This window comes from Olea europaea, unplaced genomic scaffold (assembly GCF_002742605.1).
Source record: "Olea europaea var. sylvestris unplaced genomic scaffold, O_europaea_v1 scaffold1376, whole genome shotgun sequence".
Lineage (NCBI taxonomy): Eukaryota > Viridiplantae > Streptophyta > Magnoliopsida > Lamiales > Oleaceae > Olea > Olea europaea.
This window is the reverse complement of record NW_019231272.1, coordinates 121,995-140,105: the sequence shown is the minus strand read 5'-3', so window position 1 is coordinate 140,105 and position 18,111 is coordinate 121,995. Positions and strand designations below refer to the sequence as shown.

General features: G+C 36.9%; 3 protein-coding genes across 4 annotated transcripts in view; 2 read left to right on the top strand and 1 right to left on the bottom strand.

Moving 5' to 3' along the window:
• The window catches only part of LOC111375439 (polyadenylate-binding protein-interacting protein 8-like), a 6,888-nt gene extending 5,528 nt beyond the window's left edge, over positions 1-1,360 (top strand). For both annotated transcript variants that reach the window (XM_022998264.1, XM_022998265.1), the window contains exons 9-10: positions 933-994; positions 1,075-1,360. In XM_022998264.1, coding sequence (XP_022854032.1) covers positions 933-994; positions 1,075-1,132 — 120 coding nt within the window. In that variant the 3' untranslated portion in view covers positions 1,133-1,360. The remainder of the gene's footprint in view (positions 1-932; positions 995-1,074) is intronic.
• Positions 1,361-2,116: 756 nt separating this feature from the next.
• Positions 2,117-5,453, bottom strand: LOC111375444. The gene is made up of 2 exons (XM_022998272.1): positions 4,785-5,453; positions 2,117-4,657 (listed from the first exon to the last, which is right to left on the bottom strand). The coding sequence occupies exons 1-2, from the start codon at positions 5,451-5,453 to the stop codon at positions 2,117-2,119; spliced, it is 3,210 nt and encodes a 1,069-aa protein (XP_022854040.1).
• An 8,335-nt stretch (positions 5,454-13,788) lies between these two features.
• LOC111375427 (VQ motif-containing protein 10-like) lies at positions 13,789-14,343 on the top strand. Its single transcript, XM_022998243.1, has one exon. The coding sequence runs from the start codon at positions 13,895-13,897 to the stop codon at positions 14,177-14,179; it is 285 nt and encodes a 94-aa protein (XP_022854011.1). The 5' UTR covers positions 13,789-13,894; the 3' UTR covers positions 14,180-14,343.
• The last annotated feature ends 3,768 nt before the right edge of the window (positions 14,344-18,111 follow it).

The window sequence follows — 18,111 nt, the reverse complement described above, 5'->3', positions numbered from 1 at the left end:
GGGGGGTGGGGGGGGGGGGGGCAGCTCTCTATACCTCGTCATCCTGTGGCTGGAAACTACAAAATCCCATGAATTTGGTGTTTTTCTTGAGCTTGGAACAAACACTACCATGGAGAAACATGGGTTAAAGTCTAGGCTCATATGGAGTGAAATGGGGCTTAACCTCCCTGAGTTTCCCTGTTGCATGCCAATACGGCTTATTGACATGGGTATGAGATTCTATGTAAGCTGATAGATTTCTAATGGTTGTGTTGACCAAAATGTAAAGATTCATTGAGGAATAGTACTTGTCATTGTTCACCTCATTCACAGATATTACGGGACTGTTATTTTCCATTTTCGTACCTTGTTAGTAACCTCCTTTTTCAGAGCCGAGAGGTTGCTGGCAATAAGATTTCTTTTAGGTTGCACTCCAACCAAATAATTAAAAGAGACCTCATGACATGAGGAGAGGGATCATCAACTAATTATGAATTCTTTTACTGATTTAACATAGACTCGAGAAAAGAGATTTTGAAAAATGCTTTTTTCCTTTTTGTCGGCATTTATTGGAACAAATAACCGACTTGATGAATTTTACATAAAGTTTAGTTGTTAAGATGGATGCGTTATAGATAATACTTGCTTGATTCCTCAAGTGCAGCTTACACAATCTCATACCAGGAGCTACCTGCTAAATAAATAAAATATGCTGGAAATGCCAAATCAGTCAACTTCTCTGGGAAAATGCTATGCTGGGATAGATTTCATCTTATCACTTGATTAGATCAGGAGAAGTTTGAAATTTATTAGATTTCTTTCGTTATTATATGTAAATCAGCATATGCATCAAAAGAAAAGGATAAGCCTGTTAAAAGTGGATTTAGTTATAATGCTTAATTTACACGCATCCAATTTGAAATACATTTTAAGAAAATATTACTTTTTCACAGGCTGAGAGTGCAATACTCGCTCTTGATTGTTGTGGCGAAATTTTAGGATCCCAACATATCAGGTACAAGTTATTGGCTGCTGCAAGATCTTTTTCAAGTCAATAGCTTTTCATTTACCTTAACAGGTTTGATAATACTGTAGGGTAAGCCCTTCAAAGACACCCGTGAGACCGCAAGTTCCACCCCCAGCAATGCGGTAAGCTGATCATTTGTGTCCTGAATCTTGGAGATTTGCTGTTAGTCCTCTTGGAAGAGACTTTGTTCTAGTTTAAGGGGTGGTGAAATTGCCCCTGTTTCGGTTTTGCCATTTCCTGCCACACTAACTTTTCTATCAATTGATATAACTCTTGATTTTCAACTGATCAAATTTTACTGGGATAGTTCCATACTTCTGAACTTTTGCTATGATTAATCATATAATGCTAGCTCGGTGCTGTAATGATGGCTGTGAGTAGAAAGTTATCTCAGTCCGCAATTTGATATGTAATCCGTAGTGTAACGTGTCTTACTTTTAGATGGTCTGGGCTTGTGGCCTTTAGTTTCAAGGATGGATCGAGCCATGAGCTCGAATAGGCAAGCATGATGTTTGCAGACTGAAGTAGTGTGTTAGCGAAAAATTAGGAACAGAGTCAGCTGAGGCAATCCTGAACGGTGAGATTTCAAGCAGGAAGACTTCTAGTCCCTCCAAACTAAGGATGTGGGTTACGGATAATACTCGTAAATGTTGCTTTCCCAGCTCGGGCATGTCCATTTTCTCTCTTCTCCGTCCCTTGTCCTCCTGAATGTGTCTCTCGTCTAGCCTCAAGTGTGACCCTCACACTCCAAATGTTCAAGTAATCAGTTTTCATTCTGTGTTTCCTAAGCCACATTTCACACAATACAAATCGATTTCAAGGAAGAAAGTCGCTCATTTGTAGATAGACGTCCTATCTATTGATTGATTTAAATGAATCTCCCTTCTTTTTGAAACTGGGACTCAAACATTTTTTTTTTTTGATCGGTAAATGTAAATATATAGATCAAAAATGTACCATGTACAAATACACCGGGCATACCCGGGCGAGACAATGTCCATAATCAAATACTAGTACACCGGACATACCCGGGCAAATCAATGTCCAAAAACCAAAACAAGTACTCCAGGCATACCCGGGCAAAGACAGTAGAAAGCTAATACAAAGAAATCAAAGCTCCATGGCCAAGGATTCATAAAGAATCAAGACATCCGGATACAAAGTAAACATGATTTTGTATACGTGAGTCTTGATCCTTCTAGCAATAGAATCCAAGTCGACCGGGAGGTCTTCAAAAATCTTCCTATTCCTCGTAAGCCATATGTAGTAAACTGTGCTAGCAAGAGCAACTCTCTTCGTCTTGGTCAGCCACGAAGTTCCACGATTCTCCTTTTTCATCCACTTAAGCGCAATGGCAAGTGTAGACATAGATCTTGTGATGCCAAGCCATCTCCTAATGCTTCCCCATAATGAGAAAGTGAAGGAGCACTTAAAGAATAGATGGTCACAAGTTTCCTCAAAAAGTCCACAAAAGACACACCTCCGATCAATATCCAAGAAGAGTAGTTTGTCTTTAGTTAGTAGCTTTGATTGGGCTGCTAACCAAAGTAAGAAAGAATGCTTCGGAGTGATGCACGGCTTCCAAACTTCTCCTCCCCACGGCTTCAAAGTACCTTTATGCCTAAAGTATTCATAGGCAATTTTTGTTGAGAATTTATCATGCACAGAACAGCCTAGATTTTGAGTCGAAGATTCAAAAAACTGCCTACCGAAGAAAGCTGTCTGCCGGCCAGAAATGCTGCTGAATGAAGGGCCCAAATTCTGGTCGTGCAGAGCACTCCCAGCTCCAAAAAACCGTCCATTTAATGCCCTTCCATCACTGGACATGTCCTCGTTAACCCCCTGATCAATCTGAAAATGATGGGCCCCCGTTTCCTGTTGCTGTCTCGAAATTACCGTGTGCTGGCCAGCTTCTTTGGTAGAAATAAAATCCCTGATTTCAAGTAATTTCTTGAAAAGTGGGGAGTGATCCTTTTTAGGACGAGCCTCCCAAATACAAGTGCCGTTAAGATAAGCATGATGAACCCATCTAATCCATAAGGTGTCCTTCTTCTTGTGGATGTTCCAAAGGGATTTAGCAAGTAACGCGAAATTCCAAGTCTTCAAGTCTTTCAATCCAAGCCCCCCTTCCGTTTTCGGAAGGCATAGATTCTTCCATGCAACCAATGGCTTTTTTGATCTCCAAAGGAAGTTCCGACAAAGGCTAACAATTCTCGAAATAATTGTAGCCGGAATGGGGAAGATAGAAAGCCAAAAACATTCAACACCTTGAAGCACGGCCCTAATCAGTTCCAACTTGCCGGCATAGGATAAAGATGCACAACTCCAAGCTCCAATATAACCCGCTATTTTTTCAAGAAACGGTGCATAAGAACTCACTTTGAGCTTCTCCGATGCAAGAGGAATACCCAAGTAACGAAAAGGCATAGATCCTTTCGAAAAATTTGAGATTTCCATGATAGTTTGAAGCTCATACCCAAAAATTCCAGCTGTGTAGATGCTGGATTTCATAGTGTTGATCTTTAGACCCGATGCTAAACCAAATTTGTCAAGGCAGTCGATTATAATTTCAACGGACATAGCATCACCCCTTGCAAAAAGCATCAAGTCATCCGCAAAAGCCAAGTGGGTTATCTCGAGGGGACCACATTTTAGGTGATAATTAAAATCACTATCACTTGTAGCATCCTTGATCATTCTAGAAAAATATTCAAGACAAATCACGAACAAGAAAGGGGAAAGTGGATCACCTTGCCGAAGGCCTTTCCCGCCTTTGAAAAAACCATGCATACTTCCATTCAAAGCAACCGAATATGTCGGAGTGGTAACACACTCCATAATCCATTGAACAAATGTCAAAGGAAAATTTAACCCTTCAAGAGCACTCTTGAGAAAGTCCCAACTAACCGAGTCAAAAGCTTTGCTAATATCAATTTTAAGGAGGCATCTCGGAGAGACTCGCTTCCTATTGTATTGCCTCATAAGCTCTTGAGCAAGATGAATATTTTCCGTCATGCTTCTACCTTCAATGAAGGCAGCTTGTGCTTGGTCAATAATATCCCCCAATATAGGTCTCAATCTAGATGCAAGAATTTTGGTGATCACTTTATAGATCACATTACAACAAGAAATAGGTCTAAAATCCCCAACATGAGAAGCATGATCCGACTTAGGCACCAAAGCAATAACGGAATGGTTGAGTTGTTTAAGCATAGAACCCGAAGAGAAGAACTCCATGATTGCATCCACAAACTCATCACCAATAATCCCCCATGCATTCTTGAAAAAACAAGAAGTGTAACCATCCGGACCGGGAGATTTATCATCTCCGATATCAAAAAGTGCTTCTTTAACTTCATCATAGGTAATCTCCTGGATCAAAGAGTTACCTTGTTCCAATGAGACTAACGGACCATTAGTGATGATCTCCCTTTGAATCGGTCGAGAAGGGCAATAAGTTCCAAGCAATGAAGTATAGAATTTTACAAATTCCGAAGCAACTTGGTGTTGAGAAGTAGAAGACTCCCCATCCTCTTTAATAATTGTAGCAATAAAATTCCTTCGAGAGTTTCGTTTGACAATGGAATGAAAGAACTTTGTACATTGTTTAGAATTGAGCTCCTTGAGAGCAACCTTAAGTTTCCTCAACTTCTTGCAAAGAACAAATTATTTTAGTCCCCCGTACATTAACACGCCAAGAAGATTGCACAATAATATGAAAATCTTCATGCATAGTCCACATGTTAAAAAACTTGAAAGGCTTCTTACCGCTACCAACACAATCATCAAAGGAAACAATACAAGGTGAATGATCGGAAAGACAACCGGAGGGAAGAAAATTTGCACCGATATGTGGCCCATTTTGCACCCAAATATCATTGATCATAGCCCTATCAATTTTGCTCCAAACCGAGCCATTGGTCCATGTGAGGAAGCAACCAATAGACCGTACATCCGTTAGTCCCACTTGAAGGCAATAATTTGCAAAATCTTTGATTTCATAAGGGGTGATATCCGCCCCGTTACTTTTCTCATCAAATTTAAGGACGTTGTTGAAGTCCCCCAAAATCATCCAAGGCAATGCAACATTTGTGTTGAAGTCCATGATGTTTTCCCAAAGAGGCCTTCTACAAACCATAGTGTGGAAGCCATAAACAAAACTAACAAGGAAGGAGAAGGAAGTTACCTTGCAAGTAGCTTTACAATGAATGATTTGTGGATGAACCTCCATCACATCCAAAATGACTTTGGATGGATTCCACAAAATCAAAATACGTCCACCTTTGTGAGTAGTAAAGTTGCTTGCATGCGAAAAGCCAATGAACTTGTTTCTCAAAATCCTCATCAACTTTCGCTCCTCCAACTTCGTTTCCAAGATAGCCATGATATCAATACAATGGAGCTTAAGGAACTCCCGAATCCCATTTTGTTTGAGGGGTGGATTCATACCCCTAATGTTCCAAGATGCTTTCTTCATCACGGGAGGGACCCCTCTTCTTGGCAACAATCAAACCCGGTTTACTTTGCTCATCGACCTTGCCCTTGAGCTTTTCATTATTGACTTTGCTAGAATCTGCCGGAGGGGGAATAAAAGGTGAATCTGCCCCATTCTTTGATGCCCCTACATGGACAGATTTTTTTCCTACAGCTGCCCGTTTTTTCTTGCTAACGACCTTCTGAAAACTGGCTACAGTCTGCCCCAATTCATCCCCCAACTGGTCGGTCAATGAATCTTCAATAAATTCTCCAGATTCCTGGCCATTTTGGGCCGAAATCTGCCCAGAATTTAGGTCAGAATTCTGGTCGTTTTGGACACCATTCTGCCCAGATTTTTGCACAGAATTCTGCCTTTTCTGCCCAACTGAAACTGTCAAATTTTTTCCTTCGGTAATTTTCAGCCCCCCATCATTCTTAGCCTTTGAAGAGTCTTTAACAATGTCAACTTTTTTGCCTTTAAGTTTTCCACCGTCGGTAGTATTGAATTTGCATCACAAAGCCGTGTGTCCAAAAACTTTGCAAGAACCACAAAATTTTGGTTCATGCTCATATAGAATTTCTTACACCCTTAACGCGCCATTAGGGAGTCTAATATTGACCACCCTAACAAGCTCCTTCGAAGCATCAACCTCTACAAGAGCTCTAGCATAAGAGACCATTTCCCTACTTGCCGTTATGTTATCCGTGGAGATAGGTTTACCAACTTTGGAGACAATCATCCCCAATGCCTTAGCATTCCAAAATTCCATAGGTAAACCCGGCAAGTTAATCCATGCCGGCATAATACTCACATCTTTATCATCAAAGTCAAAATATCGAGGCATGACTTTAAGCATTAGAGGTCTTCCATATACCAAATACGGACCCTCATGCAAAACTTTCAATCTATCCACCTCGGTGTCAAATTTGAAAACCAACCAACCACTTGCATGCACAAAATACTTGTATTCAACCTTCCAAGATTTTCAAAGTTGGAGAAGTGCAATTTTTCCGGGAAACCTACCCTCAAAATAACCCACAAGACCCAAAACCCCATTTATCCTCCATGTTGTCCTCCACCATGGCACTCAAAATAACTTCATCCGATTGAGATTCAAAGAACGACAACTTAAGGTTTTCATCAAGTTTTCGATTATTTTTAAAGAGGCCAACCCATGAGGCTTTATTTTCCGTCCCAACATTTTTTCCAGCAACGTTGGCATTGTTAAGGATCTTTACGTCCCCCAAATTAGAATCAAAGTCTGAATTTTCAGATTCCATATCATTTTCACCAAGTGTTAAAGAAATGCTCGGTGATGGCAAACTAACCTTTTCGGTTCCAGCAGTATTTGTCTTAGAAGAGACAGCATCAACGTTCAATTCATTATCAAAATCAGCCTTACGGGGTTTAACGGGACCCGGCCTCATTAGCTCACAATTACCGACAATTGAAGAAGCACGGGATTTTTTCTTTGGCATAAATCAGCAGTCGGCCAATAAACAAAACCAACCCGGCAGTAACTCCCAACCAAAGGAAAAAACCGTCCAGCAGAATGAAATCTCACAAAATTGCAATTGACGTCAATTAAAAAAATCCAAGGACCAGAATTGACCAGTAAGCCAAAATAAATGGACCAGCAAGCCAAAATAAATCCAGCAGAAACCTGTAATTGACGTCCAATAACAGGCCAGAATTCCCAGCATAGAAAGGTGGACTGAAGCCCAGAATCACAGCAACAAGGCCCAATTAAAAGCCTAGAGAAAGACCAAAAAAGCCCAGAGAATCAAGCAGAAAACGGCCCAGCAATAAGCCCAGAAACGGCCCAAAGAAATCCCAAGAAGACAGGCCAAATTGGAAATAACGGCCCAGGTAGAAATATCACTTACCGGGCTAGAAACAAAGACCAAAGAGAAGCAACCCAATTAACCAAAGTCAGGCCCAAAGAGTGGTCCAGCAAGGAGAAATCCAGCAAGCCCAAAACCCACCAAATAAAGAATTGAACTCAGCCCAAGAAATTAAGGACCAGCAACTGTCCAGAAATACAAGGGGGGAGCCCAATCCGTCCAGCAATAAAACAGTCCAGTAACTTAAGCACAACCTCCAGCCCAAAGAGAGGCCCAAAAGGTAACCCAGCAACCACAATAAAATAATAGGCCAAAACCTCAAAGGTCCAGCCAGAAACCCGGCCAGAGAGCAAGTGAAACCCGGCCCAGTCAATTGTCAAATGGGTCTCTCACCAACTCTCTGAATATGTTATACAAAAATGGCAAAAAACAGGCTGCAGAGGCTGCACTGCAAGAGGATAGCAGGAACAACAGACCCAATTACAAAATCAAATCAAATTTGACATGCATGTATGCATACACAATACATACAAGCCAACCAAGAACACCATGGAAGTGAAGAAGCAAAACCGGACAGCAAAGGAACTCAAACAAACTCAAAATGCAGCTGAACGAAAGCAAGGCTGGAACCCAGTAAGAAATATTCCAGAACACACAGCTCTATAACACAAGCAAATAAGAGCAGCAACAATGGAGGAGTGTACTGATCAGAAACCAAGTTACAAGAATCCAGCCTCCTCAAAACCGAAACCAAGCTGTCCAGAATAAAGACCAAGCAAACTATCCAGAACTCCAGCAGCCAACAAACCGTCCAGCAGGAGCACCAATCTGAAACGAACCCAGCTGGGGTCCAAGGACCCGAAACAAACCCCAGCCGACCAGCAGTGGAAGAAGAACCCAAAGAAAACAGGTGGAACTAACCTGGCCGAAAAACTGAACTGAACTTGAACTTTAACTTGAAGAAGACGAAAATGGCAGCAATAAGAAAACCAATACTCATAGAGAGTATTCCATAAGCAGATTCAATATGCACTAATTCGATTTTCACCAAAGAAGATAAAAATCAAACTAAAAACATGAAGAAATCACAAGAGAAAAGAGAAAATCAAACAATGTCAAGGCACTCAAAGTGGGACTTTCTCTCACTAGAGTTGAGAGCATCTCTCTCTAACCTTTAATTGTTTCTCTTCTTTTTTTTTTTTTCTTTTTTTTAACTGGGACTCAAACATTTAAATTGTAGAGAGGTAGATGTTTCCAAGTAGATCGAGAATCTGGAATTTTTCTCTCTTTATCTTCCATTGCTACGTATCCTTCTGGCTAGGGAGTCAAAAATCTTTTCCCTATTAATCCATCTTTCATTCGTTGGGGAAAAGTCATCCTTTTCGCAATAATGCCATTGTCATATGATCCAATAGCATTGCATTAGATAGAAACATATTTGATAAATTCGAATAACTCTCGAATAGAGTATTAGAATGGAAAGATTCATTTACTAATCAATCATTGATTCCAAATCATCTCCGATGATTAATCAAGAATTGGAAGTGTTTTTTTCTTGTGTATCCTTGGTAAATGAACCTTTGTAGGAGGATCTATTTGGGTAGTAGGAACACTCTTTGATATATCTTCTTCTACGAATAATTCTGTGTTGCAGGTCAAGGCCTCCTCTCTCACCTTCTTCAAATTCCGAATAGTATTTTTTATATAGAAATCCTTGATTTACGAAAAGAAGTGTTCTCTTTTACCGTATATGATGGAGGGATCAATACTCATGTTTTCCATTAACCTAAAGATGTTATCGCCATCTTCTCAGCGCATTCATTTTTTTTTTCTTTAAAGCAAAATAACACCAATACAGCCTTAATGGGTTTTCAGACTTCATCAAAAAGAGGTTGATGGAGGTTTGAGTTCCACAACTGTATATAAAATCAAACTCAAGAATTAGAAAAAGGAAGACATAAACTGAACTCGAGAGAATGTTAAGTGGGAAAGCACAACTTTTCAAACTTTAAGGGAGGCATAAACTGACCTCCTTAAAGCGAGACAATACAACATATGAGAGAATGTTAAGTGGGAAAGCACAACTTTTCAAACTTTGAGGGAACATGCATTACGAATTTATGGCCCCCCAAAAAAAAAAAAATAATAAAAAAAATTATTATTATTATTTTTTGGAGGGCTAGTTTTCACAGAGTGTAAACCTTGGGTAGGCAACCCTCGGGCAATTTTCCAGTTGAATTTTGGCGCTTTTTTTTTTTTTTTTTTTTTTTTTGGGGCATTTATACCCCCTATTTACACATTGGGCATTTATACCCCCTGTTTACACATTTCATTGTCAAAATCATTATTTTCAACTTTCATCCAATTTCTCAATAAAAAATTGTTAAATTAAATGACAAATATAGCCTTATACTTAAATAAAAAAAAACAAAAGAAAAGAAAAATAAAAATTTAATTGCACCGTACTCTCATTTTCTTTTAAAAAAAGAAAAACAAACAATCCCAAAATAATTATTATTTAAAAAAATATATTTCCCTCCTCCTGCACCACCACTACGTGTATTTCCAGCTTTTACATTATTCCGAAAATAAATAAGAACAGTTCAGTCAGCCTACTCTCTTTTCCAGCTTCCAAAGATACTTTATCTTGAGAAACTATTCTCGAAAGATATATTTTGAAAATAATATGGATCCAATAGGAGCTTAATTTCAGCTTTGTTTAATACTTGTCGACTTTACTTCACAATATTGGTCTATTTTTCAGCATGCAATCGTCCATGTTATACCTATTTCATATTGGGTCTTATTGGACTTGACCCATTTCTTTAACCCACCAGAAACGTCTCCATTTATTTCTCTATATATACAAGACTCATTTTATAATTAACGTAAGTTTTCTAATTCGAACCAAATCCACTCTCCCGTCTCTTACACTCTTTATTTTTTTTCGTCCAACCGTTGATTTGATCGTCGGAATGCAAACGATCGCTGGACTTTTTTTCAATCGACTGCCTTTGCCTCTTAACGAGATATTTCGTGTGTAGGGTGGAGGGGATGAGGTCGCGATTTTATTGGTGCAATTTTTGAGGTCAACAATCCATATAGCGTTGACATCTATGAGCACTGTTCAGGGATATAATTTTACATCGAATAAAAATAAAAATATAGATTAATTTATAAGAGTTTAGACTACTTTAAACAAAATTGAACTTTGTCCCATGTTTGGTTATGATTAAAATCTGATTTTAATTCAAGTCAAAATTAAAAAATAAATATTAACTACACCTATTATGAATCTCATAACTTTTCAACCACACATTTCAAAATTTTTTATCATAATATAATTTCTACCAAACGTCCACTTAAATTAGAACTTCAAATTTTAAGGCGCTACAATGAGCATGGGACACCAACTCGTGAATATTTGAATGAGGCTGGACGCAGTTTGAATCCCGTGATTGAAATGCCGTACGAGTAATGATTTCATACAGTCAAAACTTCAAAAAATAAAAAAATGTAAACATGACTTTTAAACTAATTTTTGATTTTCAAATAAATTAAGATAATTTACATTTTTAAATTGTTAAGGTAAAAAATCATTAATATTATTTTTTGATATTAGGCCCTTGTTTGAGCACCATTTTAGGGAGAAAAAATGCATTATTGAATAGTAATTTTTTGAAAAATGTGATTAATAAGTAAAAAAAAATTCGATTTACATGTAAAATTATTTTATTAAAAAATATGTGGTTGAAAATAAATTTTGAAAAAATGAATTTTTTAAAAAATCGAGCTCAAACTAGGGATAGACATAGTTCGGTTCGGTTCTAACGAGAATCGAACCGACCTGAAATTTTCTGGTATTTAGTAAGTGGAACTGTCGGGTCCAAATTTAATCACAGAACCATTCAGGTTCGGTTCCATTCGATTTCGTATTATAATTAAATTTTTTAATATATACAAAGTTACGTTAATTTAATTAATGATATGTTCAATATTAGCTCTTATAAAATAACGTAGTTCAATCTTATTTGTTTACGTCTCTCTTTACTAAATTTTTCATAAATTTGATTATTAAAATCACAAAAAGAGAAAGGTAGCGAACTCAAAATAATTAAGAGAGATGTTGTAAAACTTCAATTCGATTTTCTCTTGTAGAAACGACACTACAGTATAATAATATATTTGGATAAAATTGAGGTCAATTTGATTAAGTTATTTTTGAACTGAAAATTAGAAATAGGAAAATCATATTTTGTGGTTTGAATTAAATTAACTAGTTAACAACTTTATTTAGAAAAAATAAAATAATTTTACTTATTTAAAATAAATTAATTAAAAAAATTACGAAAATTCGGTTCTTATTCGATTTTTCGGATCTTAACCTAGAACCGAGAACTGAACCATACTCGTTGATTCTTGATCCAAATACTACCCGTTCGGGTATTTAACTTGAGAAGAATCGTCAGGTTCGGCTAGGTTCGGGAGTTTTGTCCAACCGTAACTCAAACAAGGGCGATTTTTGAATAGATTTCATGAAAAAGTGATGTGTAAACAAAAAAAGTTAGGAAAATGATACTTATAAATCTAGACGTGTAAACCCGGGTTTTCACCCCCTCACTATTTATTGGGAGCAGGTTCCCTTCATGTAAGGGGGTGTACACTTATGTATAGGGATGGTAATAGGCCGAGCTCGAACTCGGCTCAGCCCATGAGCTCGGCCCGAGCCGCCCCACGAGCCACTCGGCCCATTTGATATCCCTACTTATGTATGTATAGTATCTCTCAAAAAGTTATGAGTCCATATGCAATATTTTTTTTATCAAAAATGGGGTCTTAGTGTAATATTATTATCAAAATAAATAATATGCTTTTGCTAAGAAAGTTTAGGGGATGCTTCTCGTTCGAAGATATCAAGCCGCTTGCTATAATGAAAAGCTTGAGAAGTCAACTATTCTATTTCGATACCGTGTACGACGATCTTGATTAATGATAATGTCTGTGTTTATGTAAAAAATAATAATAAAACTTGCTAAAATGATTGGTAGATATATGATTGGAGGCATTCAAGAAGAGTTCTACAACCAATAGATATTGAAATGTGATGGGCATGCATACACGTACTCACTATTGTAGTCAATAATACGGAGAAAGCAGGTAAAGGGACTCAACTTTTTCAATGTTATTAAAGATATACCATAAAAAATAATTGACATTTTCTTGCATCATATTTAATAATTTTTTTTCCCTAAAGTACCATTTTTGATGACGCTCTCCTTAAAAAAGGTTAAATTCTAATTTTAAGGGTCTCCCACCACGTCTACTCTGGAGCATCGTGAAGGAGGTAAATCGCAGGTTATGCCTCCAAGGGTACAAGGTGGAAGGCTGCTTGTACACTTGCACTTACCCAAGAGCCAAATCCATATTTCAGGATTCGAACCCTTGACGCAACAGTTTCAAGCAAAGCTGAATTTCTCCACCCTCCCCTTTTATCACTTGGAGATGTGCCCTGGTGGCTTTATGACACTCTCCTTGCCAACATACAGGGATGACAATGAATAGATTTGAACCATTCACAAATTAAACTAGGTTTGATCCTTGAGTTGTGGGCTTTATGGATTGAATCGAGCTGTTAATGAGCTCAGAACAAGTTGTCTCGATTTGTAATAAAATGATGTCTAACAAGCCTCCTATTGACTTACTTAACTTGTTTACCACCTGTATCCAGATTTTAGAAATATGATATTTTCATATCCGGAGTTGGAGAGAAACAAGAAGGAACGTTATCAAAATAATGAGTTTGACAAAACATAAATGTTTATCAGTTCATTAAGATTTTGTTTGGCACAACTTATTTAAATTTTTTTTTTTTGTAAATTCATTTTCGACCACTCGATATCTTAAATAAATAATTTTGCATGTATATTTCCTGAAAAATTATTTTAAACTTCAAATAGTCGCTCTCAAATCAACCTTTAGAATCAATGTTCAAATAGTTGCTTCTTTTAGAATATAGTTATGTATGTCATTGAGAAATAGGAACACAATTATAAACATATCTCATTCGGAATCTGGCATCACACGAATTATTGTTGATACCGACACAAGTGCATGTATTCAAAATCATTTTAGAAATCATCTCATTATAATCATTATATAAAAAGACAATTCAATTTATTTCAAAAATAAAAAAATAAAAATGCACAAGTTTTTCTTTTCCCTCGTTGCAAATGTAAAAAATGATCACCAAATCATGCAATGTCCTCCAAGTTTCAAGGAGCAAGAATTTTCCCAATTGCGTGTCTTGACTGGGATCTGGTCCTTCTAGACTGCCTAGATCACAATCGTCAATTGATATCATCCAGTTAATAACAGTACGATCTTAACAGTTCAAACCACCCCGGCCCCCCCCTCCCACACCATTATAAATAGTTCATCAGCTTAATTCAATAGTCAGAACACCCACCAGAAGCCGCGTTATCAAGCTACTTCGTGATCTGCCGTTGCAATTAAGGCTCCTCCACCGTGATTTTTTAAGCATTTTGAGAACTTGAGCTTGTTTATAATATGCCTAGATTCAATGGACAGCCCGTGAAGGTGGTGATAATCAACACTCAATACGTGGAAACTGATGCCATGAGCTTCAAATCTGTTGTTCAGAGACTCACCGGAAAAGATTCGGTGGCGGCAGCAGGAGCGGAGCCATCTTCTGCCTCCAAAGAGCCGACGAGGAGTGAAATATCCACCGTTGCTCTTCCAGTTTTTTCTCGTGGAATGTCTTTTATAGATTTTGATAGGATGCTTAAAGAGTTGCCACCACTTGAAGAACTTTACAGGGTTTGTGCAGAATAACAAAACCCTGTGTGTGTGTATATATATTAATTTATGAATTTGATGGTTGTACACATAGATATTGATAGCTCGGTGCGAGTCCCCTCTTTTGTGAGGAGGCTGTATACCGAGCTGTCAATCATATTTATTCATACACACATTTATGGATTATATATTTTATTTTATTTTTTAATTCTTTCTCAATGCTTCATAATTGTTTGGTTGGAGGTTTGTGTGTTTTTATGATGACAATTGACCTGCATAGCATAACGATGGTATAGAGTAATCAATTTATAAATTGTATCCAAATAATTTGAAAATAAACTAGTATCTCACTATTAAAAGTACTTGAACATTAGTAATTATTAATTTGCTTGTATCTTCACCAAGCCACTCTCTTGATCAACTTGCATGCAAGAATGGTCTCTCTACAATGAAAATGCAATTTGGTTGAGCATATTAAGGGAAAAAAATGTGCCTTAAATCAACTGAAAACTATACACTTTTTTTCTGGGCAAAATACATTCGGTTCAAGATAAGGATTTTTAGGCCTACTTATCGTAAACCGAATATGGGATTTGATACTGATATTGAAAATATTACAAAGGGGGATGTATATCTTGCTTCCATCAAATTAAATACGCAACAAATGGAATCAGAACAACAAAACTAAAATGAGCACTTCAACATCAAAAGAGTAAACTTATACAAACAACAAGGATACTTGCAACATTTACAATCCCTTTCCCAACGTAAAGTTAGGAAATCCCAATTTATCCATTTTCATGAGCTCAACAATCACTCTAGATAAATCACATGGAAACAATGATTGTCTTTGTAGCCGATGTAAAAAAGCCCTTGAAGTGTTCATTTTTTGTAACCTATTTAGTAATATTAAGTATTTTCATGTTTTCGTAAGTACTAAAATGTATAAAAAGATAATTTGACAGAGTTTTGATAGAAGTATTAATTTTTCACTTCCATTCTTCTTTTCTGGTGTTCGATCTTGGGTCTTAGGTATTGATCAAACATGATTAAAAAAAAAAAAAAAAAGGTTTTCAACCACTATATAATTTCCTAAGGGAAAGACGCCTACTTGCAAATTTGGAGCGGTGATCAAGAGGCCCCTCTAATTTCATCCACTATCAAGTCACGTAGCTAGAGATGTTACACAAGATTCCCGTGGATGCATTGCCCTATATAAAAGTTGACTTGCAATTCTTGGTCGTCTCAATCTTGTGGCTCCACACTAGTTGTATTTTGTGAAATTCTATTCAATATGTAATATAAGACTCATTTAGGTTGCTTGATCACTAAGAAAGAGGGAAATGTAACGGCTAGCAAGTGAATTGTCCAAATGATTATTGAACTTTGCAAAAAAAAATTTCAATGAGTCACCGAACTTTAAAAATCACCTAAATGGTTACTGAACTTTGCAAAAGATTTTTACGTGATCACTGAACTTTAAAAATTACCTAAATGATCACTGAACTTTACAAAAGGTTTCTCAGGGATCACTGGATTCACTGAACTAGGAAACCCTTTTGCAAAGTTCGATTACTTCGTGAAAACTTTTTGTAAAGTTCAGTGATCATTTATGTGATTTATAAAGTTTAATGACCCTGTAGAAACATTTTGCAATGTTCAGTGACCATTTAAATGATTTTTAAAGTTTGGTGACCCCTTAGAGACATTTTGTAAAGTTTAGTGATCATTTGGACAATTCACTCACGGCTGGCTCCCATACTTAAAGCCAGACATGCTCTACGCACGAAAAGATAATCTGACAAAATTTCGATAAAAGTATTAATTTTTCACTTTCTTTTGATCTTGTCTTGGCCTAATAATAATATTATAGAAAATGAAGGAGCAAGTTTTGCTGAGCCATATTATGTCCCAAAAATTTACAAACTAGTAAAATTCATGCCTGGACAATTGTGGTGGAGACTATAATTTATTATTATAACTTGTCACGTTCCTTGATATTCCGAGCAACCATGTTGTACATATATGGTAGACGTTATAAAATATTCAGATTGCCGACCCCTATATGGACTTAAACCTAAGTAAGCACCCATAATGAAAAATACATGTTGGATTAGTAGTTTGGCTTGAAAATCCTTCATTTCTAAAAGTTGCACTTTATCTTAGTTGTCTATGTAAGTTGTGGTTAAAGTTAAATCATCTCGGCCAATGTCCGTCATGCATCGAGATATGTCATATACAACTAAGAAATTGGTACAACAATTATGAAAATTTACAACCATAATTAACTTATATTAGATGAGGATTTGAACAAGAACGTGTATGATTTCAACTACTCACAACTGCTAAATTACATACTTTAAAAATAAAGAAACTGAAGTTAGATTTTGTAGTGGTGCAGTATGAGAGCATGGCACTTCGGAAGTGCAGCGAAGGTGCAACATATACTGCAGCAAGTACAAGACTGTTTCTCCCTCTTTAACTAAGTGTTGGACGGTGGACCAAACACCACCTTTTGCTGGGAAATAGAGTAAATTCCACCGGTCGGGTGTTCAACTACTCGTAATTAGCGCTCATATTCTTAACTCACTTTTTATTGTACTCAGGGTACTAATGTACCCTGTTTAATAGAAAACGTCATAACTCTCGATTCAGGAACATGTTGAAGTAAGAAGATACGTTTCATGAATACCGATAAATTTTACTCATTTTGAATTAGTTGAAGTCATCATTCGGTATGTTTTGAATAAAATGAAATATTTTTTTATTATTTTCATTCGTCATTACGTGAGCATCACGTGACCTTTCAATGGTCAAATAAACGTTTTTCATTAATCGATGACATATACATAAGTTTCAAATGTGCATTAAAAATATGTTGGGGTCAAGAGAGTTATACCTTGCAAAAGCATCGGGACCCTATTGAAATTTACCTTGGAAATATTGGAAACTATCGTGAGTTATGCTACTTACCATTTCTTCGAGGACATATATAAATCTTAAAAGAAAACCATGAAAACCAATTGCTAAGAAAAAGGTAGAACCATAAATACCATTCAAAATTGCAAAGGGTGCTTGATAATATTCCATTCATTAAAAGCTATTGAATATTAGAGCTACTAAAATAGTAGCCACAAGACTTATTGTTGTGTCAATCTCTCCTCGGGCCTAGACCCCTCTTTATTTTAATCCAATCCTTGAGTTAAATGTTTCATTGGCCACTGAACTTTACACTTTGTCACGATTTACCCATTGAACTTAACTTCGTTGCATTAATTGGCCACTGGATAGATTCTGTCTATTATTGTATCTACGTGGAGGATGAAAAGGTGACATGTCAATTAAAATTCTCCACATATTAAGTAACTTGCACATGTAGACGCCAAATCACTAAACAAACCCTTATCCAGATGAAATTTAAAAATACCTTCAACAAATTAACTCCAAAATCCTTCCCCCATCCCTACCCACCCCGAAACCCAAAACTAAATCCCTACTTCATCGTCACTTTCTTCCACAGCCACTTCGTTATCATCGTTGTCAATGACGGCCTTTAAAACAAAAACACATCACTTGCCAGACAACCCCAAAATCTTATAGCAAAAGTAAAATTGTGGATTCACAACTCTAATTCAACTCACATTCATCTAAAACTACCTAATATTCCCATCGAGCACTGAAGTGTGATCCGAATCGATTCACTCACTATGTCCATCTCCTTCTGATTAATTGTTGATTTCAAATTTTTAACAACAATTGATTCCTTTCCACAACCAAACGATGCTCATTTTTAGAATCAAAACGCACACATCGATAAGACTCTAAAATTACTCAAGCAATACAATGTAATACTAGAATCGGAGGGAAATTTCAACTTTCGAAGTGGGGCTAATGGCAAGATACTTTGAAGAGGACAGAGTTAAGAAGGGTATGGCGAAATACATGAAATTTCACAACAATTTCATGAT